This window comes from Salmo salar, chromosome 09 (assembly GCF_965601325.2).
Source record: "Salmo salar chromosome 09, fSalSal1, whole genome shotgun sequence".
Classification (NCBI taxonomy): domain Eukaryota; kingdom Metazoa; phylum Chordata; class Actinopteri; order Salmoniformes; family Salmonidae; genus Salmo; species Salmo salar.
Window position 1 is genome coordinate 19,578,602 of NC_138299.1, and position 25,719 is coordinate 19,604,320.

Below are 25,719 nucleotides of genomic sequence, written 5' to 3' on the forward strand. Positions count from 1 at the left end.
AAGTAATTTTTGCTCATCTTTATCGAGAGGGCCATTCATTTTAGAGACGACTGTACATGACTTATTCACTGTCCAACAACACTCACTAGTATCAACCTTCACTAGGGATCAAGTTCAACGACTCTGAACACCTCCAGTGTCTCAGAGGAACGTGATGCTCTCCATACAGCTCAAGTCGGTCATCGGTGGTGATTAGGATTCAAATGATCTGAATAGACTGTCAGTTTGGAATACATTGTAACCTGAAAGTTCTGCAATCCCCTGTTTCCACAGGTTCGGGATGTACATTCCCTTTTTCCGGTTAAACTGCTACTTCTGCCGGGTCGGGCCACTCTCGCCCATCGCTAGCATCGGGTCGAAGTAGCTGGGCGGCGTGGGCGTGACTACATGACGGCCCTGAAGGAGACGTGGAAGCAGCACACCAGCCAGCTGTACGGGGTCCAGGCCATGCCCACACACGCCTGCTGCCTCTCCCCAGACCTCATCCGCAAAGAGGTGGAGTACCTGAAGATGGACTTCAACTGGAGGATGAAGGAGGTGCTGGTCAGCTCCATGCTCAGTGCCTACTACGTGGCCTTCGTACCTGTATGGTTTAAGTTGAGTAACTAATAACTGACTTCCCAGCCTTATGTTAGGTGTTGTGACGTGCTAACGACTGAGATTTGAGAAAGGAGGGTCTACCGTCAGATCTCCCTTTTTTGTTTTTGCACCGTAGTGCAGCATTGTTATATATCACCAATTAGGTTTGTCAACATAATCAAGAATAGATACATTGCTTGATGCCTGCAGTTGCAATGCGTCTCTGAGGGCGCTGTGTTTTTCTGGCTGCTTATTCTGGTTGTGTGCTGTTCCTCTGCAGAGCACACAATACGTGGACAAGCGTTGGTCCTGTGAGCTCTTCATCCTGGTGTCTGTCAGTACCTCAGTCATCCTCATGAGGCACCTGCTGCCCCCACGCTACTGTGACCTGCTCCATAAAGCCGCAGCACACCTGGGCTGCTGGCACAAAGTGGACCCTTCTCTCTGTCCCAACGTCCTGCAGCACATGTAAGTACTACTACTGAGGAGGCATCACGGCCTGAGGAGCACTGATGATATCACTGAGGGTTTGGGAGGGACTAGAACTCTGTAATTACTTTAGTAATAACATTGTATTAATATTGTTGTTACTCCTGAGCGTCCGCTTAGGGCCCCGCGGCCCCCAGGGGCCTCCCAACCATGAAACAAAACAAATGAGGAAATCAGTCGGTTTGAACGTACTGTTAGTTAGTATAGTAGAAAAAAACACGTGTCATTTCAACATTTGGTAGTGCATCTGCAGTTTTCATCTTTTTAGGTCAGTCACTCAATTAGCCCATTTCATCTAATATGTTATATATTTCTAGGTAAGTTAGTCTAGCCAGCAATCTAACCCTTGTAGTTATCATGGCAGAATCAGGGGCCCTGACGTCGAGGGGGCCCCCATTGATTTTGTTATTCACTCAGATATCATATGAACATGGCAAAAGTCATGGCAAGATGTGTAGATTAGCAGGAAATTAGCCTTAAAAACTGCTAAATGTTTTCTCCATCCCTTGGCAAAATGACTTGAACTGCAGGAAATTAGCTTTACAACTAACATTTTCTCTACGCTGCCAAGATGGCCACTAAAATGTTCCGCCCACGACGGGCAGGGGCCCCCCAACCACTCTCGCTTAGAGCGGCCAAAAAGCTAGAAATGGCCCTGCTGTTACTTGTTGTATATTCAGGGACATCATGCACCTGCATACAGTAGGGGGCAAATACAGGAATTCATTTGAATGAGATGATTAAGTCTGGAAAGAACGTTTGTTCATCCTCACTATGTTAATCCATCCAATCGCAGTCACAGGGAGAGTGGACCAGCGAATCAGGTCTTTAATTTTGCCAATGAGGGGAGTGTAGTTTTCTTTAAACAGATTCTTAAGGGCTGAGGTAAAATGTATTCCGAGATATTTGCATCCATGTGGCTTCCAAGAGAAAGAACAGACTAAACTCTGCTCATCTGATAGCTGGCTATTTAGCAGACGAGCGTTAGATTTACTAAGATTTGCTTTGTATTTATTTGAACCCTCTTCTCTCTTTTCCTCCTACAGATGGACGGAAGAGTACTTGTGGCCCCAGGGTGTCCTGGTCAAACACAATAAAAATGTATACAAGGCCATAGGGCACTACAATGTGGCTGTCCCCTCAGACGTCTCCCACTATCACTTTTATGTGAGTAACACCAACTGCAAGACTGTTCTTGTTTGCACCTCAGGCAGCCAAAGCTAAAGGGCTTGTTGTACTTCCAGACATTGTTTGTTCAATAACAACATGCCTCCTCTTTTTCTGTCTATTTTTATCCTTTAGTTTTTCTTCAACAAGCCCTTACGAATATTGAACATCCTCATCATCTTGGAAGGTGCGACGATATTCTACCAGCTCTACTCGTTGATATGCTCAGAAAGGTGGCATCAGACGATATCCTTGGCTTTAATTCTCTTCAGCAACTACTACGCCTTCTTCAAGCTTCTCAGAGACAGAATAGTCTTAGGCAAGGCATACTCACACTCCAATAGCTCACCCGACCAGAAGTAAGTTATTGTTGGTCATTTGTCTTGGAACAAGAAAACACGCATGAGAGCTTTGTATTTTTTCTACAACTGTATTTTGTGTCACTGTTTTTGTTCTGAGATGCCATAATAAAAATAAACCTATTTTTGTATTCCTTTTAAAGGTTCTGCCCATGATTCTTTGTGGTTGAACTATTGTGTTGACCACGCTGTCTGATGTCTTCTCTTTCCCACTAGAGGGCTCCATACCACTCCTACAACTCTAACTTCTTTTCACCAACAATGTCAATATAATTCCTATTTCAGTATAATCAAAGAATGATTATTAACATTAAGAATGTGTCAATATCACAGATTGTTTCTCATTATTTAAAAATGTGACTATTTGCAGAAGACATGGCTCTCTAAAGTTGCTAATAACTTGTGAAAAATAAAACATTTTACTAGGGGCCTAAACCCACTCCAGGCTGGTGGCATTGTTCTGAAGTATTGGTATTTTTCCAATGCTATCTTTCAAAAGAATCTTCTATACAACCGTTTTTTCTTGGCAAGCAGGTCCACCTGACACAGCCGCATTGAATGCACTGCAGCATCTTTCAACAACGTGCTCTTGGGACCAAATTATCTGGCTTGCACTCTCCATCCATGAGCATGACCACTCAGACTTGTTGTGATGGGACAATTATAGTGCATGTTCCCGCTCATTGGATCATTTCCCAGTGGAAGAAATGTGGTGTCTGGCCCTTTAAGTGCAGGATAAAGACGTATAGCTCCGTGGTGAGTGAGCTCCATTGCCGCGTCTGGGATTTTATTTTGCGTTTTTTATGTGGCTGTTGTCCACGACTCATGTATTATTTTTTTCAATTAATTAACCGTTATGAAGAAGATGTGTATGAGATGATAAACATTCTTCGGGGGAAAGTGACGCGGTGTTCGTTTGACAGATTTTTCGTGCGTAATACACTCGGTAAGTGATCTATTGTCTTCTGATAGACGCATTTGTTCATGTCATTTACATGGTTTACTTCAAATACGCCATTGATATGTTTTATATATAATGCACTCCTTTTTTCTTTTTAGTTTACATTATTGCGAGTGAATTTATTTATTGCACAGCTTAGTGGTGGATCAAGTTGACTGTGTGGTTAGTGGCCATCTTTGGACCACAGTAGTCCTCTGATTTAAGTTCAGATGAGGATGGCTATAGCCTATTCTGTATCCCTTTTTATTATTCAGTGTATGAAATAATAATGAATTAACCATTTATAATACAACAACCGGATATGAGATGTTCTACTATTTGGGCTAGGCTATAAAAAGAAGAACCGTGCGCATCAACGTCCTAGAATAAACACGTCTCTGGTCCAATCCACTGTCATTATCTCTTGCCCATGCAGCCATCAGTAAAAAACCTTTTATTAAATTAAATATATTTTAATACATTTAAAGCAATATGTTTGTGGGATGCACACATTCATCTGATTTCTTGAAGTTAAAAATAGTATTGGTAACAGTGAAATTTAGGTCTACAAGATCTCACTAATCACTCCCAAGTAATATAAAGTTGTGAACATAACTTCTGTCATTTTTGCCAATATGATTGATTGTCCACGTGTTTTCAGCTACATCAGTTGAAAGACTTGTTTGCAATATGTTGTCAGACCAATTACAAGGACATGATGTATTCTAAAAAATACCTCAGTGGAACTGTTTCACACAGGCCTATTATACAGGGACAGACGTTCTAAAATGAACCCTCATCATTTGTTTTTCCCATAAGCCTATAGTATTACCTGGATGTGTGACTTTGTTCACCTTGAACATTTACAAAGCTCGTCCAAATTATGAATATTAGGTTTGGTACATTCACCCTGGCAGCCATCCAGCCATGAATCCTCATGCAGTGAACCGCTTTGTTGTTTGCCAGAGGATCTTGTGTCAGTGATAAGAGGCTGCATCAATTTAGCAGCCTGGTAGTATCCAAGATACAGCAAGTGCTACCATTTGAAATGAGAGAATTACATCAATTTTACTTTATAATTTTTTTAGCGCTTTCTCTCCTCAATTTCATGCTGTCCAATTGGTAGTTATAGTCTTGTTTCATCACTGCAACTCCCGTACGGACTCAGGAGAGGCAAAGGTCGAGAGCCGTGCGTCCTCCGAAACACAACCCAACCAAGCCGCACTGGTTCTTGACACAATGTCCACTTAACCCGAAGCCAGCTGCACCAATGCACTGGAGGAAACACAGTACACCAGGTGACAGTGTCAGCGTGCACTGTGCCCAGCCCGCCACAGGAGTCGCTATTGCGCGTCCTGGACGACACTGGGCCAATTGTGCACTGCCCCATGGGTCTCCCAGTCTGGACTCCCAGCCTGGACTCGAACCCAGAATCTCTAGTGGCACACTGCGATGCAGTACCTTAGACCACTGCGCCACTCAGGAGGCCATCAATTTGACATTTAGCAGGTCTACCAAGTAAAATGTCTGTTATTGGGTGGTGGTTCACTCTTTCCCTTTGGCGTCTTAGTCATTATTTTACATGTTCCTAGCTTACAACCAATGGAGAAACTCTTATGCATTATACTTAACATGCATTTCCTTAGACCCTGTTTATCCTCCAAGCCCTCTGCAGTCCTGTCAGGGAGTGGAAGTGCTAGCGCCTGACTTCCTACCGTTATTACAGGACGTCCTGAAGCTCAGGCAGGGTCCACTCATCTTACCCAGAGGACTTCACACTAACAAGCCATGGAGGACAAGCGTAAGAAGCGGAGCCCCAAAGTGTCTCTACCCCAGCCCCCTCCTCCCCCGGTCAACCCCCGTAAACTCTCAGTCCTCCCCTCCAGCAAGAGTGCCACCTTCTCCCTTGGCCTCCCCCAACCCCCCTCCCCAAAAAACAGAGGCAAGTTCAAGAGGTCCATTGGGGCAGTAGGACAGTCCAAAGATGTGCTCAGTGTGGTCGTAGCAGCTCCACCAAAAACCACAAGGTTTGTAACAGTCCCAATGTCTACTTTAATGAGTCAAATGAGTTGGATTGACAAAATGTATATTGGAGGTTGGATTAATGGATTAATGTAAAAGTTCTGTTTACTGTTATTTCCTGTTGTCTGGTCTGTCTTCACCAGGCCTCACAAGGAGAAGGCCAGGGCTCCCCAGCCAGCAGGGCCCAGTAAGATGGCCCAGTCCTCCCCGCTGCAGCACTCCTTTCTCACGGATGTGTCTGATGTGAGAGAGATGGAGGGAGGCCTCCTCAACCTGCTCAATGACTTCCACTCCGGAAAACTGCAGGCTTTTGGTAAGATGACCATGGACCACCCAGTGAATACTGAGACACAGTTACGCAGTGGAAACGCAGCCATTTGTTTGACATTGTGCCATAGTACCATGGTCACGTAGGAAGTTATGTCCCTTCGACAGATATGTGAAGGTGTGAATGACGCTTGCTGTGTCCTCTCAGGGAAGGTTTGCTCCTTTGAGCAGCTGGAGCATGTGCGTGAAATGCAGGAGAAGCTTGCACGGCTACACTTCAGCCTGGACAGCCATGTGGAGGAGCTGTCGGAGGACAAGAGGAAGTGTGCCTCTGACCACAACCTGGAGCACCTGCTCTGCAATGTAAGCACCTAACTTAACACTCTCTACAGTACTCAATCAATGATTTACTCACACTGTAGTACACAGCTCACCACATTTATGTCCTTACCCAGAACATATCCATTGGGCAAAAACTGGTTGAATCAACATTGTTTACACATAATTTCAACAAAACAAATGTGATGTGATGACGTTGAATCAACGTGGAAACTGATTGGATTTGGGGGGAAAAGTAATTAACTCAAGGGAATTTCGTCTATTTTTCAACAAACAAACAAACTAAATCCAATGACGTGACATGTTTTGTTGATTTCACAATGAATTCACGTTAGTTGAAAACTCAATCGAATGTACATCAAAACTAGACATTGAACTGAAGTCTGTGCCCAGTGGGTAGAGTCATATTGAGCCACACTGTAGTCAAGTGCAAGGGTTATTTACATGCTGTTTTTAAATACACAGAATATGGTTATTCCCATACATTGTTTACATCCTAAGCAGATGCTCTTGAGTCATATTTTCCCTCCAGCACACTGCTGTCTATTGGACAACATCTAGTCCAAAGATGTGATAATTAATAATACATGCTTTTCACATACTATCCAGGTACACAGTAGTTGGCTGTGGAGTGGCAGCAAACATTGAGAACGACAGACCAGAGACAATTTGACCTTCGGCCCAAAATGTCAAATGTGTCTATTGTTAGTTTGATTTCTAGCATCCACTGCTGTGGTGTGGTATTTGTGCTGGGTGGTGTGAAAGCCATTCAGCTCATTAGAGATATAGGTGCCAAGAATACTCTGTAGCCATAGCAGCAAAGAATAATGTAGCAGCAAAACAGATGGGCTGTGAAATGACATTTTCACTGTGTAGATTAGCTAGAAGAATTTAATTTAATAATATGGGTTTATTTAGGGCTTACTAACAGTGATACAATGATTGATGTGGTGAAATGGTGTTGAATATTGATCTAACATTCTGTAGGCTATTGTTGTGCAAGTCTATGCTTCTATCTAATGAATTTTGACTCCGATTACCTCAACGTTGGACTACATAATCTGATCATGTTCTTCATTTCCCCATCAGCTGGAGGAACTCAGCAGCTCAATGTATCCTTTTCTAAAAGTTGTCTCATAATCTCTGGGATTCAGCTGGCTCACCTGGGAAAACACTGGCTTTGAATCATCTATATTTATCTTAAATCCTTAACGTGTCTGTGTTGGATCCTTAATGTACCTGTGTCCAGACAAAAACTACACCTGGCTGAAAACCAGGACCTGCCCAAGACGTCTGGACCTTGACAAGGGAGATCAGGATGACAGATTGCTCATCTTCCCACGACGACGAGGAAAAGTTGCCATGATGTTGATCCAACTGCCTTAGCACCAAAACTGGGCCAAATAAAGCCCCTGATTAAATCATGATTTGTATATGATTGATTCAATCAGGTGTCAACTGTCAAGCACATCAACTGTGATCGGGCGATAAGTACTCCACATTCATAGCACAAGTTCTGCTTATTTTAGTTATTGCACTGTGCTTTAGCCTACATCTTTTGTCAAGGAATATTCCGAAAGTTAAAGAATAGCCTTTGAACTTATACTTGTATAGAGTGCAGCGGCAGGATATGTTAATGAATCCTGTTATTTGTGTGTGTGTGTGTGTGTGTGTGAACATCTGTAAAGGAGACAAGATATCCACCATCTTTATCAAACTCCCTGTTTCAGAGGCACACATACTTTATAATATAAAGGAGAACATTTGCTGTAATGTTAGGTATTGATATTGTGCATTTTCTCATTCATCGTCATATGATCATGTCTTTACTGAAATTAAGGACATCGTTATATATCTTTGATTGCTAAATATATGTACACAGCCATATAATCAACTGTAGCAAAAATAACATGTTATAGCCCATGCTGTCAGTCACTGTGGGTCAGCTCAGCACCTTTGGATGTTCGTCCTGAGTTTAATACCTTCTAGCAAAACATGTATTATGATTAGGAGGAACACACTGGATGTGGTGGTTAGAAATACAATGTTTATAAATCTTTTATGCTTTATAAAGCAGAAGAGAGTACTTGGAACAGTGTGAGATATAAATGGTATATTTTGGTGAAATTGAAATATGTGAGGTAATGTCTAAAATTGATTACTACAGTCTGAAAATGTCATTGTAGTTTCTCAAACTGGACATTTTCTCACAGCTATGTCAAGAAATTGTTCAACCAAGGTGTAATGAAACTTGCTGGCTCTGCATTGGCACTGAGCTGCTTTAGCTTAGAATATTCAGGCATTTGAGGCTCAGCAGTAGCAACCCTCCAAAGCACAACAGCCCAACCAGCCACTGCAATGCTGTAAAACGGATGGACAAACAGGCCATGGCTATTTACCCTTATCTACGAATGGTAGATGTACAATGAAATTGTGGGTGCGAACATCTGATGCATGTGTATGAAGAGAACATGTTGTAGAAACACACACACTGCAAGAAGATACTACATTCAAAGAACATTATGCAGAATGTCTCGGGTTGAGTCCAAAGAGTGTTGTACTAGTCAAGTCATTTTGGGACTTAATTTTTTGCAAAGTAGTTTAAACTCTTCATGTTAGAAACCAATTAGCATCATTTTCACAAGGCAGCTGCTCTCCATTTGCTGTGATTTTCATACAAGTTGCTAAACTCTAAACCAAACTAGTATGCCTAGATCTTCTACTCATTTCTAAGATGATTAATGTGTCATTGGTTTTAAAAGTTCTGCATGTAGTGTGTATGGGACCAGAGAGTAACTTTCTTTGGTCCATTAGAAGTGTAAGATACGGCACCTTTGTTTTACTTCACCTTGCCAAGCCTACCTCTTTTTCCAATATGGCCTGGACCTGAGTCCTATAAGAACTGTAGCTTCTGACTACTAGGACCCTGTTACATATCTGTCAATGAGAACTACCTTCTCAAGGAACTTAACATTTTATACAATCTTGTCTTTTGCTTTGCTATTAAGGCCATGTGTTTTGCGCATTTTTGTCACATGACCAGGGGTGTATTCATTACAGAAATAGTTTACGGTTTAGGAACCAAACGGAATAAAACGGGGAGGGACCTACCTGTCCAATAGAAACTCTCATTTGCATTTTCCGTTTGGAGTAAACGGTTTTGTTGCAAAACGAATCGACGTAATTACTACACCTCTGGATTTTTTCAAGATTTAACAAAAGGTCCCCATCTCTTTATATGTCAGATGGTCCAGCACCATCTTTAGACAATTGCTTACATTTCTGGAAAATGCTTAAAATAAAGGTTAAAATCTAGGTCATGTGACATGAAAGCCCAAAACACAGGGCCCTAACTTTGTCATTTAACCCCTGCAAAACTAATTGTATTTATTTACTTGTAAATAAAAGCAAATCAGTGACAGTAGTCTTGTTTTAACTGACTCAGATGCTCAGTCTTGCATGTAGTGATTGAAATAGATCCTTACCTTACAGCGCCATCTTCCTCAAGATTGTTAAAGACCAGGCACACACGTTATCCTCTTTTTTCCCTTTGGGGGACACGAGGCAACAAGGCCAACCACACCGACGCATTACAATGATCGTATAAGCAGGCAAGTGGTTTTCCTCGCGATGAAGTTATTCTCACTCATTTTTAGGCATAAGAATTAAACCAACTGGAGCACTTAGTTTACAGAAATAAACACTTTATTTATATATCAATCTCGGTCTTTCCTCTCGTTAATAGACAAGTTTAATATAATTTAAACAGAATTGTGAAAGGCTACTTCAAGACTGGCACTATACTGAAACAGAATCACAGACCTGGGCTTTACTGTCTCTGTATCATTGTTAGTTTAAAGCTAAATGGTTTCAACGTTATACCCACCCAGTATTGTTGGTTTAGGCATCAGTGTACATATAGAATCTTTAAGAAAAGTATTTTTTTTGATTCCCTGTCAGTACATTTTGGTTATAAAACAACAACAAAAATAAGACGTCACAAACACCACTTCAACAAATTGTTACAATAGGACTTACAAACTGCAACATTGTACAGCATACAAATTAGGCTAATACTGTGCAATCACACATTTGAGCTAAACAAAAGTCATTTGTAATCATTAATCTTCACTGACAAATCTTTAAAACAACTGCATAAGACATCTTAGAAATATCACATATTACATTTAAAGAAACAGCAAAAATATACATATTTGGGTCCTGTTTCCTTTTTGTGCATTTCAATGGTACATTCTTCGTCATGTTGTCTCAGCGTACAATAAGATTCATAAACGGCGACAATCATATTACGATACATCAAATGCAATATACACGACAACTATAATGACAGTGAGCGACTTCTTCAAAGTGCAAAGAGAAGCAGGTTGTTGAGAATAAGACCTGATGCCAACAGCTGAAGTCTGTCTGCCTGTCTGCGCTCCTTTATTGAAGAATACCCTAACTCGCTGAGAAGAGAGTTGATTTAAGGGCTCTCATCTTAAAAGACTTTCTATACTCTAATGTAAAAAAAAGTGCAGGCACTATTAGAAATGCAGAACATCTCTGTCTTCAAGTAAGGTCAGTGTTTCTGTTCTTCTGTCTGGAGGGGTTTGGTTGTGATTTCTGACGGGCCCTCAGGGGGAGGGGAGGGTCCTCAGGAACTCGTTGAGGCCCTTGTGGACATTGGCATGCTGGGAGGCGGCGCACTCTGCCAGCCCAGGCCCCATGTGGGTGTAAAGGGCTTGGCACAGGTTGGCAGTGGCCCCCCGCACGCTGCCGCCCCGGCCGTGGACGGTGCCACTGTGGCTGGATGTGCCCAGGAGGTGCCACAGCAGGGGTAACACCTTCTGTTCCACCACCTGGGGCTTACGAGGATATAGCTCTGTCACCAGATCTGAAAGACAGGCCAGAAGAGGAGGGAAGAGAAGTGGGGGGAGGAAGGAAGGGAAGTGGGGGGGGGAGTCAAACACGTAACAAGGAGCTTATGAAATGCTGAGAGCATATGGCACTGACACATCTGTTTCTCGCTCCTTTTAAGAGGCTAAAGACTCCATGGAGGGCAGGCAGAAAGACACTTGCCATTGCACTGTTGCTTAGCAGCTGTTGTAAACTCAGATCCTAATCCAAAAGTTTACAAAGTATCATCTACATAACCTAGGTTGCTAAGGGGATTTATCTCAAGCAAACTGTTTCAGTGAAAATACCTGCAACCTTCTCTATGAGATCCACTTTAGCCTTGCCACTCAGGAACTGGGCCTTGGTGCAGAAAGGCTGGAGGAGGAGGGTTTTATCTGTGAACAAAGTAAAGGACAAGTCAGAGCCGGTCATCCTCTCAGCTATGTCCCAGCCTCGCATGGAACCTCAAACTAGATGAGGTGATCTCAAACATCATCAGACACCTACCAAGGTTTTGGATGAGTGCATGGATGGCTCCAATGGCAGCTCTGTAGATAGCGTTGTTCTTGGAGTTGAGGTGATTGTCCACGATGGCCGGTACCAGGATGTAGACTACCTGGGCAAGGTTATCCTTCATCACAGTGATGATCTTCTGCAGAGACTCCAGAGCGAACAAGTTGACTTTACTGTTGGACTCCTGCAGTCTGGCCTTAAAGGCATCAAACACCTGGGAGAGAAGCATTACTATAGATTCAACTATGACCTACTTACATAGGTACTCTTATCTAGGGGCATTTGCATGGTCTATATTTGGTCAATAAAAGTTATAGCTAGTATTCTTTGTGATAGTCAGAGGACTTCGGCAATTGGCAGCTTAGGGTATATAATCGCACGGGTTGATTCATAACCTCCAGTCTCTGCAGTTATACCCGCGAGGCGGGCGGGTTTAGGGTCATGGAATATTGTGTGGATGAAAGGCGGGTGGGTGGCGGACGGGTTGAATAAAAAGAAACAAGGCTCGAAATGAACGCTTGTCCTCAAAACAATTGTTGGACAAGAAGAATGTAGATTTCAATTGTCTGAATGGACATGTAAAAAGGCATGATCCTTGTCATATTAGTAACCCATGCTAGTTGGTGCATCTTTAGATCTCCCCTCTTTCTTAATTCTAACGGATATTTTCATCTCGGAAAAGATGAAACCACTAGCTCGTGCAGTGCGCTATTGAGAATGATGTTTCCCCGCTAATTGCATTTTGGAACATTTGAGCCTTCTGCCACCATTTTTAATTTATTTTATTTACTTTTACCCCCTTTTTCGTGGTATCCAATTGGTAGTTACAGTCTTGTCTCATCGCTGCAACTCTGGTACAGACTTGGGAAAGGCGAAGGTCGAGAGCCATACGTCCTCCGAAACACAACCCAACCAAGCAGCACTGCTTCTTGACACAATGCCCGCTTAACCCGGAAGCCAGCTGCACCAATGTGTCGGAGTAAACACCGTGCACCCAGTGACCGTGTCAGCGTGCATGCGCCCAGCCCGGCACAGGAGTCGCTAGAGCGCGATGGGACAAGGGCATCCCTGCCGGCCAAACCCTCCCCTAACCCAGGCGACGCTGGGCCAATTGTGCGCTGCCCCATGGGCCTCCCAGGTCACGGCAGGCTGCGACAGAGCCTGGACTCGAACCAGGATCTCTAGTGACGCAGCTAGCAACTGCGATGCAGTGCGTTAGGGCGTCCAGAGTGGCGCAGTGGTCTATGTGCACATTGTTGAGCTAAACGGTCTGATCTGTTGCATCAGCCTCATTGCTTTAAAAAGAAAACAAAGTGTGCAGTGGTTGCATGAATTTTGAATCTGTTGTCCCAGAGTTTGTTTTGAACCATATCCATATTTATTATCCCAGCGATGACAGGACGCACTTAGTTTCGCTCCCAGGAGGGAATTGTTTTATAAAAACATAAAAAGTATTTGGTTGTAATTGCAGCCACCCTCCAGGAGAGCCTTAAAAGGGGCAATGTTGTATTTTGAGACGGGCTTGAATATGCAAAGTCAATAGCCAGTGTGTATCCTGCATTTTGGTCTGATTCTCTATGGTAAAATAAATAGTAATGCATTTTATTTTGTAAAGTAGCATCCTTGCATCATCCGATGATGTAAAAATGGTGTTACAGAACCTTTTTTCTTCTGGACAAGTAAAACAAATCTGTCCTACTTGTGCGAAGGACATGTGGCTAAAAAAGTTCATGTCAAGCCCTGCCTTAAAAAAAACGTCTAATGTAGCTATAATTGTTGTGCAATTTATATCTATAGGCTACTTTGAGATTTTTCTTTCATTATTTTAGTTTATCTGGTATTAGTGCGTAAGCCTAAGCTTTTGGGCCTAATTGTAAGCTCCACGTCTATGACTGACTGTGGCCTACAGCGCGTTTTCTATATTAGCGGGTTTGGGTTTGGTGTGGGCCTCAGATTTTCCCATTTATCACATGTAGTTGGGCGGTTGCGGATGGGTTATTAGCAATTGCGGGCAAACAAACATCTGACCCGCGAACCACTAGTATATATTATAAGGCTAAAGAATATCTGGTTTTGTTCCGATGACGTCAGTTACCGGAAAGATGCTGCCGATAACTATGTTGGGGTTATGCTCGCAGTCCACCACTAGCTGGTTGATGCCTTTGATGCGCTCTCTGAAGTCCTTTGAACCCAGCAAGGCTGTGAGCTGCTTGATGTACTCCGTCTTGTCTGCAATGCTGTGAGCTTGAGGTCTGCCGCTGTACTGCCCAGACTCCCTGCAGATACACAAACAGTAGGTAAGTCATGGAGAGTAGTTCTTACTGACGCATAAACACACTGTACATACAGTACCAGTCAAAAGGTTAGACACACCTACTCATTCAAGGGTTTTTCTTTATTTTTACATTGTAGAATAATTGTGAAGACATTAAAAATATGAAATAAACACAAATGGAATCATGTAGTAACCAGAAAAGTGTTAAACAAATCAAAATATATGAAGAAAACCCTTGGAATGAGTAGGTGTGTCCAAACTTTTGACTGGTACTGTACATTGATAAAACTGTGCTAATGCATGGACAAACAGCAAAGCTAGCCATGGCTTTAACCATAACAGTTCAGCATACTAGGGGTGTAAACTTGACGAAACTGACGTGCTACACATTTCAGTTAGTGTTGTTGTGTTTGCCCACCTGTTGACCACTTTGAGGGGTTCCCTGCTGACAGATGAGGCCCTAACTGTGCCACTGCCAGGGAGGGAACGCCGGCCCCTGGCTGACGGGGTGTCCTGGGGCATCTCTCCCAGGCCCTTCAGACCACATTAACACACATGTAACTCATGGATCACACACATGTAACCACTGCTTCCTTAAAGGCCTAGTGCAGTCAAAAATGTGATTTCCCTGTGTTTTATATACAGTATATTTCCACACTATAAGGTTGGAAAAATACTGTGAAATTGTGAAAACGCCCTTTTTGTGTAAGAACTGTTAAAAAAAATAAATGCCTGAAATTTCAGCCTGTTTTGGTGGGATGGAGTTTTGGCCTGCTTGGTAATAAATTAGTGAAAAGACCAATAAGAAAAAGAGTTCCAAACCTCTTTAGCTAGTTTTCAGTTTCCCTCTCAGACCACTCCCAGACAGTCCAAGCAAAATTCTTGTTTGAGAAATTGCTCTTTGCTAAGAATCTATTTTTGTTTCTTTTTTACCATTTTAATTGAAAACAATCACAGTAATTGATCCCCAGAAATGATTTCATATTGAGATAAAAACAGCTGCATTGGACCATAAAGTAAAAAGTGTCTTGTCTCAAAACGCAAGCCCCCAGCAGGGGGAGACAAAAACCGACAGGAATGACTCATAACAGTCACACACACCTTCTCAGACAGTGTTCTGTACCTTAGTCTTCAGTATGAAGACAGTGTCTCTGATGGGAGCCAGGTCTTTGGCAGGGATACATTTCTCCAACATCTTATCAAAATCAGGGTGCGATGACAGAAACAGCAGCATCCGGCGTCCCTGGTACCTAAGAAGAACAGCCTCAAACAATGCCACTTATTCTATTGATAACAGACACACTTACTAGCATTAAAACAGACATACATTGGTTTTAAACAGAATTCCCTCCCTACCTAGCTTCCTGGGAGGAGTCTTGTGACAGCTTGATGACGGCAGGTAGGATTCGGTCGGTGAGGTCTTTCCCTCCAGATAGGAGGCGGGCAGCGCCAATGTTCTCCATCAGGTTGACCATGTGATGACCTGCGCACTTCCTCACCACTGAGTTCAGGTGACTGGTCACAAGAGACAATATCAGGGATATGATCAGCACCACAGAAAATAAAGCCTAATGGCCCAATTTAATTATAAGATACAAGCATGATAACAATCAATATCTTCAAGCAAAGCATGCATTTCAAGTACTGGTGCTGAACTGCTGAGTGTGCTAGCTGGTGACAGTGAGTGTCTGTCTGACCTGAGGCCGCTGGTGAGCAGGGCGTTGAGGCTGCGGGTGGGGGTGCAATGTTGCACCATGCTGTCCAGCGCTGCGTCCACATTCTGCCTGATGAAGGCATTGGACTCCCCGGCCTTCTGCAGCAGAGCCTTGGCAGTGGCCTCCAGCTCCTGGTCCATCCCCTTCTGCAGTGCGGTGTAGAGCTCACCCATCGCCCCAACAGCAACACGGGACACACCCGACCGAAGGTTCCTCACCTGGGGAGCAATACACTCGGATGATGATATTGAATCAGCCATCTCACCAAGGGCTTGAAGGGTCACATTTCCTCATCAGGACGTAGGAAAAATCAGTCATCAAACGGCTAGAGTCTACAAGGACCACCCTGTACTGAATTGATTGAGGCTGAGATTATGATTAGAAGGAAGAAAATAGATTGGATGATGGTCCCCAGGAAAATGGACTGGACATTAACATTTATTTAAGACTAAAAGAATGGGGAGTCGCGGTCGTACCTCTTGGATGAGTGCGAGACAGACGTCATGCAGCCTGTTCCGCAGTACGTCCGAATGGTACAGTGTCAGACCACGGAGAAAGGTCAGCCCCTCAATCTTCTTCTCCCTTCATTAAAACATTTACAAATAGAAATTGAGTAAATCCAATCCATTGCTTATATGTATCCAAAAATTATAAATGGACATTTGACGTTGGGTCTGACTAGACAATGTCTATGTATAGCATGGGGTTAAACGCTGCCGCTGTAGTTCAGTTGGACCCCAGGAGGTTTAGCGGTTACTAAAACGTCAGCGAATAGGGATCCAAATGAAGAATAAAGCTCACCAGTCGTCTGAGTTGAGGAGTGTGAAGCTCTGTGTCAGTGCTAGCTCAGGTTTAGAGAAGGGTCGTAGTTCAGGCTGCTCTGTCAGGTCACTCTTCTGGCTGGGAGTGCCTGGGGACAACTCATCTGGAGAACACAACCACAGAATTAAATACAACACAATTATAATGGACCTTTTCCACGTTATGTTACAGCCTTATTCTATAATGGATTAAATAGTCGTCCCCCCTCATCAATCTACACACAACAGCCCATAATGAAAAATGAAAAACTGAATATCACATTTACATAAGTATTCAGACCCTTTACTCAGTACTTTGTTGAAGAACCTTCTGCAGTGATTACAGCCTCGAGTCTTCTTGGGTTTGACGCTACAAGCTTGGCACACCTGTATTTGGGGAGTTTCTCCCATTCTTCTCTGCAGATCCTCTCATGCTCTGTCAGGTTGGATTGGGAGTGACGCTGCACAACTATATTCAGGTCAATCCAGAGATGTTCGATCGGGTTCAAGTCCGGGCTCTGGCTGGGCCACTCCAGGACATTCAGAGACTTGTCCCGAAGCCACTCCTGCGTTGTATTGGCTGTGTGCTTAGGGTCGTTGTCCTGTTGGAAGGTGAACCTTCATCCCAGTCTGAGATCCTAAGCACTCTGGAGCAGGTTTTCATCAAGGATCTCTCTGTACTTTGCTCCGTTCATCTTTCCCTCGAACCTGACTAGTCTCCCTGCCGCTGAACAACATCCCAACAGCATGATGCTGCCACCACCATGCTTCACCGTAGGGATGGAGCAAGGTTTCCTTCAGATATGACGCTTGGCATTCATGCCAAAGTGTTCCATCTTGGTTTCATCAGACCAGAAAATCTTATTTCTCATGGTCTGAGTCCTTTAGGTGCCTTTTGGTAAACTCCAAGCAGGCTGTCATGTGACTTTTACTAAGGAGTGGCTTCCGTCTGGCCACTACCATAAAGGCCTCATTGGTGGAGTGCTGCAGAGATGGTTCTCCAATCTCCACAGAGGAACTATTTTAGAGTGACCATCGGGTTCTTGGTCACCTCCCTGACCAAGGCTCAGTTTGGCCGGGCGGCCAGCTCTAGGAAGAGTCTTGGTGGTTCCAAACTTCTTACATTTAAGAATGATGGAGGCCACTGTCTTCTTGGGAACCTTCAATCCTGCAGAAATATGTTGGTACCCTTCCCCAAATCTGTGCCTCGACACAATCCAGTCTTGGAGCTCTACAGACAATTCCTTCGACCTCATGGCTTGGTTTTTGACATGCAGGTAAACATCTCAAGGATGATCAATGGAAACAGGATGCACCTGAGCTAAATTTCGAGTCTTATAGCAAAGGGTCTGAATACTTATCTAAATAATGTATCTGTTTTTGATTTTCCAAAAACCTGTTTTTGCTTTGTCATTATGGGGTATTGTGTGTAGAATTTTTTTCATTTAATCAATTTTAGAATAAGGCTTAAATGTAACAAAATGTGGAAAAAATCAAGGGGTCTGAATACTTTACGAATGCACTGTAAATCCTTTTATTTAACTAGGCAAGTCAGTTAAGAACAAATTCTTATTTACAATGACGGCCTACCCCAGTCAAACCCTCCCCTAACCCATAAGACACTGGGCCAATTGTGCCCCACCCTGTGGGACTCCTGATCACAGCCGGTTGTGATACAGCCCGGGATCGAACCAGGGTCTGTAGTGACGCCTTAGACCGCTGCGCCTCTCGAGAGAAATATCTACAGTGCCTTCAGAAAGTATTCACACCCCTTGACTTATTCCACACTTTTGTTGTGTTACAGCCTGAATTTAAAATGGATTCAATTGAATTATACACTTAATACCCCATAATGACAAAGTGAAACATGTTTTTAGAAAAGTTTGCACATTTATTGAAAATTAAATACAGAAATATTTAATTTGCATAAGTAGTCACACTCCGAGTAAACACTTTGTAGAAGCACCATTGGCAGAGATTACAGCTTTGTCTTACTGGTTAAGTCTCTAAGAGCTTTTCATACCTGGATTGTACAATATTTGCACATTATTCTTTAAAAAATTCTTCAAGCTCTGTCAAGTTGGTTGTTGATCATTGTCGTCTTCATTCAATGTCGTCTTGGTAAGCAACTCCAGTGTATATTTGGCCTTGTGTTTTAGGTTATTGTCCTGCTGAATGGTGAATTTGTCTCCCAGTGTCTGTTGAAAAGCAGACAACCAGGTTTTCCTCTAGGATTTTGCCTGTGCTTAGCTCTATTTAGTTTATTTTAATCCTAAAAAACTCCCTAGTCCTTGCCGATGACAAGCATACCCATAACACGATGCAGCCACCACCGTACTTGAAAAATGTGAAGAGTGGTACTCAGTGATGTGTTGGATTTGCCCCAAACATAACGCTTCAGGACATACATACGTCAAATCGGAGGGCCTACTGTCTGGACCTCTGGCAGTCTCTATGGGGGTACCACAGGGTTCAATTCTTGGGCCAACTCTTTTCTCTGTATACATAAATGATGTCGCTCTTGCTGCTGGTGAATCTCTGATCCACCTCTACGCAGACGACACCATTCTGTACACTTCTGGCCCTTCTTTGGACACTGTGTTAACAACCCTCCAGACGAGCTTCAATGCCATTCAACTCTCCTTCCGTGGTCTCCAACTGCTCCTAAACACAAGTAAAACTAAATGCATGCTCTTCAACCGATCGCTGCCTGCACCTGCCCGCCTGTCCAGCATCACTTCTCTGGACGGTTCTAACTTAGAATTTGTGGACAACTACAAATACCTAGGTGTCTGGTTAGACTGTAAACTCTCCTTCCAGACTCACATCAATCATCTCCAATCCAAAGTGAAATCTCGAATTGGCTTCCTATTTCGCAACAAAGCATCCTTCACTCATGCTGCCAAACATACCCTCGTAAAACTGACCATCCTACCAATCCTCGACTTCGGCGATGTCATTTACAAAATAGCTTCCAATACCCTACTCAACAAGCTGGATGCAGTCTATCACAGTGCCATCCGTTTTGTCACCAAAGCCCCATATACTACCCACCACTGCGACCTGTACGCTCTCGTTGGCTGGCCTTCGCTTCATAATCGTCGCCAAACACATTGGCTCCAGGTCATCTACAAGACCCTGCTAGGTAAAGTCCCCCCTTATCTCCGCTCACTGGTCACCATAGCAGCACCCACCTGTAGCACGCGCTCCAGCAGGTATATCTCTCTGGTCACCCCTAAAGCCAACTCCTCCTTTGGTCGTCTCTCCTTCCAGTTCTCTGCTGCCAATGACTGGAACGAACTACAAAAATCTCTGAAACTGGAAACACTTATCTCCCTCACTAGCTTTAAGCACCAGTTGTCAGAGCAGCTCACAGATCACTGCACCTGTACATAGCCCATCTATAATTTAGCCCAAACTACTACCTCTTCCCTTACTGTATCTATTTATTTTATTTATTTCACTCCCTTGCACCATATTATTTATATTTTATCTCTGAACTTTCTTCAAACTACAAATCTACCATTCCAGTGTTTTTCTTGCTATACTTTATTTACTTTGCCACCATGGCATTTTTTTGCCTTTACCTCCCTTATCTCACATCATTTGCTCACATTGTATATAATCTTATTTTTTTTTTTTCTACTGCATCATTGATTGTATGTTGTTTTACTCCATGTGTAACTCTGTGTTTTTGTATGTTGTCGAACTGCTTTGCTTTATCTTGGCCAGGTCGCAATTGTAAATGAGAACTTGTTCTCAACTTGCCTACCTGGTTAAATAAAGGAGAAATAAATAAAATAAAATAAATAAAAATACAGTAAAGTACATTTCTTTGCAACAGTTTTTGCAGTTTTTTTTAGGGCCTAATTGCAAACAGGAACAACATATTTAGGCTTGCCATAACAAAGGGATTGAATACTTATTGACCAAAGACATTTCAGCTTTTCATTTTTAATTAACTTCTAAAAACATAATTCCACTTTGACATTATAGGGTATTGTGTGTAGGCCAGTGACACAAAACTGGCTGTAACACAACAAAAACGTGGAAAAAGTTATGGGGTGTGAATACTTTCTGAAGGCACTGTAAGCCTCGACAGTGACAACAACACACAGCTGAGTGTTATATTACACCTCTATTGTTACATTACAGTTCTAACAGTCACTGGCTAAATGAAGCAGCGTGCGTGGCAGGAGACCTATTAATAGAAGCTGTAAAAACAAAGCTTTGCACTCCGTCATCTAAGAGAACATCTCATTTAGTGTTGCCAAGCTCGGCTACTGTTGGAGCTGTGATGGGCTAAACCTCTTCAGAGTGACATACGATTCATCATGTTAAAAAAGTATCACTAAATTGCTCAAATGAATGAGACGTCACAAAACATACAGTTCTGTATTTAATGCTATGATGAAAAACAGCGTGGCGCCACCTTATAACTGCAAAGAGGTTAGAGATTATATGGTGACTGCCAGACTGTTCTGCTGACCTGAGCTGTGTGAGATGGACGGCCGTGTATTGCTGAAACTGGGAGCCCTCCTCAGGCGGGCCAGGGTGCTCCTGGGGTTGGGAGGGACCGTGGGGGGGCTAGGCTGGTGAGGGGGACTGAAACATTTAATCGGGCTCTGGGGTCCCTGGGGGCTGGCAGGGCTGGTGGGACACTCGTCTGGTAGAGAGTCAGCCTTGGTGGACGTCACTGTGCTACCGTTCAGATGCAAGTCTGTTAAGCGAAGAACAAACACTGTAGAGATGAACCACAAGCACATGACAACATTTTGCAACATTACAAATGCCAGTGTATCAAGGGAAACCCTGTACTAGGTTTATGAATAGTATTGGAGGGTTAAGGAAAAAACATTGGACCTTTGGAAATGGCTGCTGTATCTTCTGTAGCCAGGTCATTTTGCCCCTGTCTGAGGCGCAGGCGCATCCTGTCAGCTTTCTGACAATCTCCCAGGGTAGGCTGGCCCTCCTGCTGCGCCAATCCTTGCTGCCTCATCTTGTTCCGCGCAAACCTAGACGTTCTCACCTTTTCCTGCACACAAACACACAACACTCCAGCCAAATACATGTCACAGGTGTAACTGACTGATAGCAGTGGTAGAGGGACATTTTCTCTCAATCTGTAATACCAGTATCAGTACCAATATCAGAGGTTGTTGGTGGTGTATGTACAGTATGGTGGATCTGCTCACCCTGGCCTCCTCTGCGTCTGGGCTGTCGTCGGGGTCCAGGTGGTGGCTGAGGACAGCATGGCTGTAGATGCCAGTTGGAGGGTCACTGTGCAGCCTGGTCATACAGTCGCCCTGCTCCATCGACATGGCAACGCCTGGACGGCTGGACGGAATCACCAAGCCAAACACTCCTGCAGAGGGGGGAAGTGAGGAAGATTCAAGAGCGCTCAAGCTAATGTTTTCATTGAAACCGTTATTCAGCAAAGTTCCATATGACTACATGGAACTCTATTCGACATCAAGTAACTCACGCAAGCAGTAAAATCTGATTTAAAAAAACTAAAATACACCTTATGGAACAGTGAAGAGACACACACAGGCACAGACACACACATATGATAACATATGCACTATACACACACGTACACATGGATTTTGTGTTGTAGTAAAGTAGTGGACTGAGGGCACACACTTAATGCATTGTGAAATCTGAAATGTTATATAGTGTTTTTAATTGTATGTAACTGCCTTAATATGCCTGGACTCCATAAAGAGTCGCTGTTGCCTTGGCACTAGCTAATGGGGATCCATAATAAATACAAAGCTGAAACCTTGAGCAGTACAATGTATTTACATAGCTACAGAATACTGGAAGCAGTGATGGCTTCCAAAATATGATGCACTCTCTCCTTTTTGCAAGTCTTTCCATCTGTTACTGTGCCAAAGCTAAGTGTATTGCAAACTACAAGAGTTAATCCAAACAATTATTTGACTTGGCCCGAATACTGTGTGGCCCCCAGGCAGGGCCCTGCATGTCAGCAATCAAGTTTTCAAGATCTATAACTTTGAAAATATAGAAATACAGCCGGTATGATCCATTTTGCATCATATTCTACATTTTATTCATTTTATATGATGCAAAACGCATCATACCGGCTGTATTTCTGTATTTTGAAAATTATATATCTTTAAACCTTGATTGCTGACATGGAAAACAGTTTGGGACTATATCAACAATGGACTAATGAAGCAAATACCAAAATATGTTTTTTGGGGTGGAGGTTTCCTTTAAACACAGCCCTGAGCCAGAACACCATGACCTAAGAACACAGTATTGGACATCATGGACACCTGAACAATGGCACAGAGTCGTAAAATAAAAGGAGACAGTTAAGTACTGACCTCTACCAACCACACCTTCAGGTATGTCAGTGAGTGGTGAGTCCCTGTTGCTGTAGATCTGGGACCCTGAGGAACAGAGACGCATATCATCTTTATTTTTAAACAAGTCACTGAAACATATGGAAAACATATAGAAAAATACCCATCATTTAAAGAGAGTAATATGCGTGAATGGAGCAGACCTCCTTGCAGTGACTGACCTTTGGCAGACCTCAGGGCTTCGACTGGCTCCCGGAGGGCTGGTCTAGTTGAGGGTGGAGAGTATTCTCTAGTCCGGTCCTCTTCCTCAGGTTCCATAGGTCCGTTCGAGTACGGAACTCTTTGACCAATCACACTTACTTCAGGAATAATTTTATCCCGGAGTGGAAAGCCTAGTGAAGAAAACACACAAACACACTATTACAGCAACAGAAACAACACTAATCAGAGATCCTTTTATACGTCAAATCCTCACTGTACCTTGAAGGGCACTGACGTCCATGGAGACAGAAGACCTCAGCTTAGCAGAAGGCACTCTAGCAATGTGAGGCTTTGCTGAAGAGGAGGCAGAATTCCCAGGGCTGCTGACAGAGTTCAGAGGTCATTCACCAAAAGGGATATCATATCTATTAGACCTTGGTGTGTGTCTACTTGAAGGCGTGAATATCATAGCTTGACCCCTTTGCCCCCCAATATTCTTGAAATTGGATCTCATTTGGTTCAACTTAGAGCCTCCTTAGAATCTAGTGGAATGTACCTGGTTTTGCTGTTGAGGGTAGAGTTTGGGGGTGAGTAGATGCTGGAGAGGCCGCTCTTGCTAGCTGGGCTGGTGACAGTGGGGGAGGTTTGAGAGGGGGAGTCCAGAGCCAGCTCCAGTTTCATGGCTGAGTCTGGGCTATCTGGGTCAGGGTCTGAGCCACTCAGACTCACCTTGGCCTTCTTCTTAGCTGCACTGCAGCGCAGGGAGCGCAGAGAGTTCAGCATCTGTCAACATCAACATCACATTAGCTCATCAGTAACCCGAGAGCAAGGTAAGAGTGTGCTGTGAATACAGATACTATTTTATGCATGGGTGCATATCCATGACAACTTAGATATCAAGTCTCTTTACCCAGCACTAACATTACCACACAGATACTTAGTCCCAAATATGACCCATTTCACCACCGCTGCACTAATAAAGGGAAAACACGATCCACATTCCATCTTCGAGCACTGAGGTATCCAGAGTTTTGGGTACAGCTATGAATAAATCTCTGATGGCAAGATGGCAGCTTTCAGACAGTGTCCGAGCTACATTCAGCTGGAGACTTCACTAAGTGGTTAGAGCGTAACCGAAAGGTTGCAAGATCAAATCTCCGAGCCGACAAGGTAAAAATCAGTCGTTCTGCACCTCAACAAGGCAGTTAACCCACTGTTCCTAGGCCGTCATTGAACTGACTTGCCTGGTTAAATAAAGGTACAATAAAATAAAAAGCAGAGCCGTGTGTAAAACAGTGATCCTAACCTCCTGCCGGTCCAGGTTCTCCTCTTCCTGCTCCTGGTCTTGGTCCTGCAGGCTGAGGTGATCCAGGTTCCTCTCAGACAGATGGTCCTGCAGGCTGGATGGAGCTGGAGGATTGAACCGCTGGCCATTCTGAGACTGGCCCCGCTCTGGCAGGGGAAGGCCTGGAGACCGGGAAACAGGCAACACGGTCCGCGTCCCACTCAGAGCCTGACGGAAAGACGAGGCAGACGAGGAGCTCACCAGAGAGGCACGGAGAGGCCGTGGAGAACACCTGCTGGATGAGAAGTCACCTGTGGGGACAAAGAGAGCACTCAACAACATGCCTCAACTAAATAACATGACGACCAGGATCTACCCAATAATACAGTAGATACCAGACCCATACTTGATATGTCTTTCCAGGAGCTGGGGTCTAGTCTGTGGGGGCTGCTCTCTCTCTTGTTGGGCCAGGTGTTGGACATAGACAGTGAGGAGTCAGCGTGGCGGCGGGACAGTGTTGGGGTCAGCAGGCCCCCGGGGAGTGTAGCCAGAGGGTAGGAGGGCAGTAGAAAGCTGCCCTGGGCCGAGGGGAGGGAGAACGTACGCTCAACGCCGGGGGTCCCGGGGAGGAGACGGGCCTTGTGTACCACTGCAACACAAAGATCCTTCAGTTACCTTTCAATGAAACTGGGTTCTGTAGAAGGCACATAGGCTGAGCAGAGTAAAGACTTCCTCACCTTCCTCTGTGTCAGAGAAGTTGGTCGATTTGAACATGTCAGGGTCCAAGTCAAGGCTCCCACTCCTTCTCAATCGTCCCGGGGATTCCCTCCTTCTAGAGGACAGGGGCGTATGGGGCTCTGCAGAACCTGGAGGACAATGATTCAGCTATTACTGTACCTCATAACCATTATCTATTCTCTATCAATACAGTATGATGACTTATTGTAGATGGCTTCAGCAACTCATGTTAAGTTTCAAAGTGATACGGTCAATGGAGTCCTCTTCATTGAGGGTAAGCTAAAGCTGAGGTCAGGCTAACCTGTGAGCCCAGTGACTGGTGTAAACTGATCCTAGTTTGTTTCATTTGATAAATGATTCAGTCTAGGTTTAATACCTTACGCTAAGTCAGAGCTTAGTTAAAACATGCATTGACAAACCCATTCTTTCAGTAACGATGGAAAACAGCTTTCACGAGTGAGCAGCAGAAGGGCGGGGGAGATTTCTTAGAGACTATTTGTTCATACTGGGTGGTAAAAGTTTCTGGCGTGTTCTGCGGCCTCCAGAAAAAAAAAGAGTCAAGTCCAGTCTTGCCTGTGAGCACAGGCTGCTCTTTTAAATATTGGCTACATAGCAGTTCGCATACACTCCCACCACAAAACACTCCCACACACAATTCAGCATAGAATCTAGCAGTTTTTGTATTCCACTGCATGCTGTAAAAGCAAAAAACAGAGCAAAAATAAATACAATTCATAATTATTTAACATTTTTCTAGGCTACTTTAGCAAAGTCTTGTACAATATTTTGGTACATGGAC

At 43.8% G+C, this 25,719-nt stretch overlaps 2 protein-coding genes and 1 pseudogene across 5 annotated transcripts in view; 2 read left to right on the top strand and 1 right to left on the bottom strand.

Annotated features, from left to right (window-relative positions):
• The first annotated feature begins 278 nt into the window (after window positions 1-278).
• On the top strand, window positions 279-2,736 carry LOC106610826 (transmembrane protein 39B-like; annotated as a pseudogene). The gene is made up of 4 exons (XR_014378715.1): window positions 279-596; window positions 862-1,047; window positions 2,115-2,235; window positions 2,371-2,736. The product of XR_014378715.1 is annotated as a transmembrane protein 39B-like (transcript).
• Window positions 2,737-3,308: 572 nt separating this feature from the next.
• On the top strand, window positions 3,309-9,583 carry LOC106610880 (coiled-coil domain-containing protein 28B). Of its 2 annotated transcripts, none has more exons than XM_014210531.3 (6): window positions 3,309-3,540; window positions 5,261-5,561; window positions 5,700-5,869; window positions 6,032-6,186; window positions 7,252-7,274; window positions 7,412-9,583. In XM_014210531.3, the coding sequence occupies exons 2-6, from the start codon at window positions 5,323-5,325 to the stop codon at window positions 7,464-7,466; spliced, it is 642 nt and encodes a 213-aa protein (XP_014066006.1). In that variant the 5' UTR covers window positions 3,309-3,540; window positions 5,261-5,322; the 3' UTR covers window positions 7,467-9,583. The 2 variants fall into 2 exon arrangements, with proteins under 2 accessions (XP_014066006.1, XP_014066007.1); XM_014210532.3 differs by having other exon boundaries at window positions 3,310-3,540; window positions 5,181-5,561.
• Window positions 9,584-9,849: 266 nt separating this feature from the next.
• LOC106610878 (TOG array regulator of axonemal microtubules protein 1) overlaps window positions 9,850-25,719 on the bottom strand; it is a 41,025-nt gene continuing 25,155 nt past the window's right edge. For both annotated transcript variants that reach the window (XM_014210526.3, XM_082955645.1), the window contains 20 exons: window positions 24,920-25,048; window positions 24,589-24,831; window positions 24,204-24,493; window positions 23,454-23,680; window positions 23,177-23,277; window positions 22,918-23,088; window positions 22,718-22,783; window positions 21,557-21,726; window positions 21,225-21,396; window positions 20,851-21,081; window positions 16,363-16,486; window positions 16,038-16,143; window positions 15,544-15,779; window positions 15,203-15,361; window positions 14,970-15,096; window positions 14,265-14,380; window positions 13,667-13,847; window positions 11,566-11,785; window positions 11,367-11,453; window positions 9,850-11,056 (listed from right to left, as the gene is read on the bottom strand). In XM_014210526.3, the coding sequence (XP_014066001.3) occupies window positions 10,797-11,056; window positions 11,367-11,453; window positions 11,566-11,785; window positions 13,667-13,847; window positions 14,265-14,380; window positions 14,970-15,096; window positions 15,203-15,361; window positions 15,544-15,779; window positions 16,038-16,143; window positions 16,363-16,486; window positions 20,851-21,081; window positions 21,225-21,396; window positions 21,557-21,726; window positions 22,718-22,783; window positions 22,918-23,088; window positions 23,177-23,277; window positions 23,454-23,680; window positions 24,204-24,493; window positions 24,589-24,831; window positions 24,920-25,048 (3,416 nt within the window). In that variant the 3' untranslated portion in view covers window positions 9,850-10,796. The remainder of the gene's footprint in view (window positions 11,057-11,366; window positions 11,454-11,565; window positions 11,786-13,666; window positions 13,848-14,264; window positions 14,381-14,969; window positions 15,097-15,202; window positions 15,362-15,543; window positions 15,780-16,037; window positions 16,144-16,362; window positions 16,487-20,850; window positions 21,082-21,224; window positions 21,397-21,556; window positions 21,727-22,717; window positions 22,784-22,917; window positions 23,089-23,176; window positions 23,278-23,453; window positions 23,681-24,203; window positions 24,494-24,588; window positions 24,832-24,919; window positions 25,049-25,719) is intronic.

Coding starts and splice junctions, on each gene's coding strand:
- LOC106610880 (XM_014210531.3), top strand. CDS start 5,323: ATGGAGGACAAGCGTAAGAAGCGGAGCCCCAAAGTGTCTCTACCCCAG. Junction 5,562..5,699: donor GCTCCACCAAAAACCACAAG/GTTTGTAACAGT, acceptor TGTCTTCACCAG/GCCTCACAAGGAGAAGGCCA. Junction 6,187..7,251: donor TGGAGCACCTGCTCTGCAAT/GTAAGCACCTAA, acceptor TTTCCCCATCAG/CTGGAGGAACTCAGCAGCTC.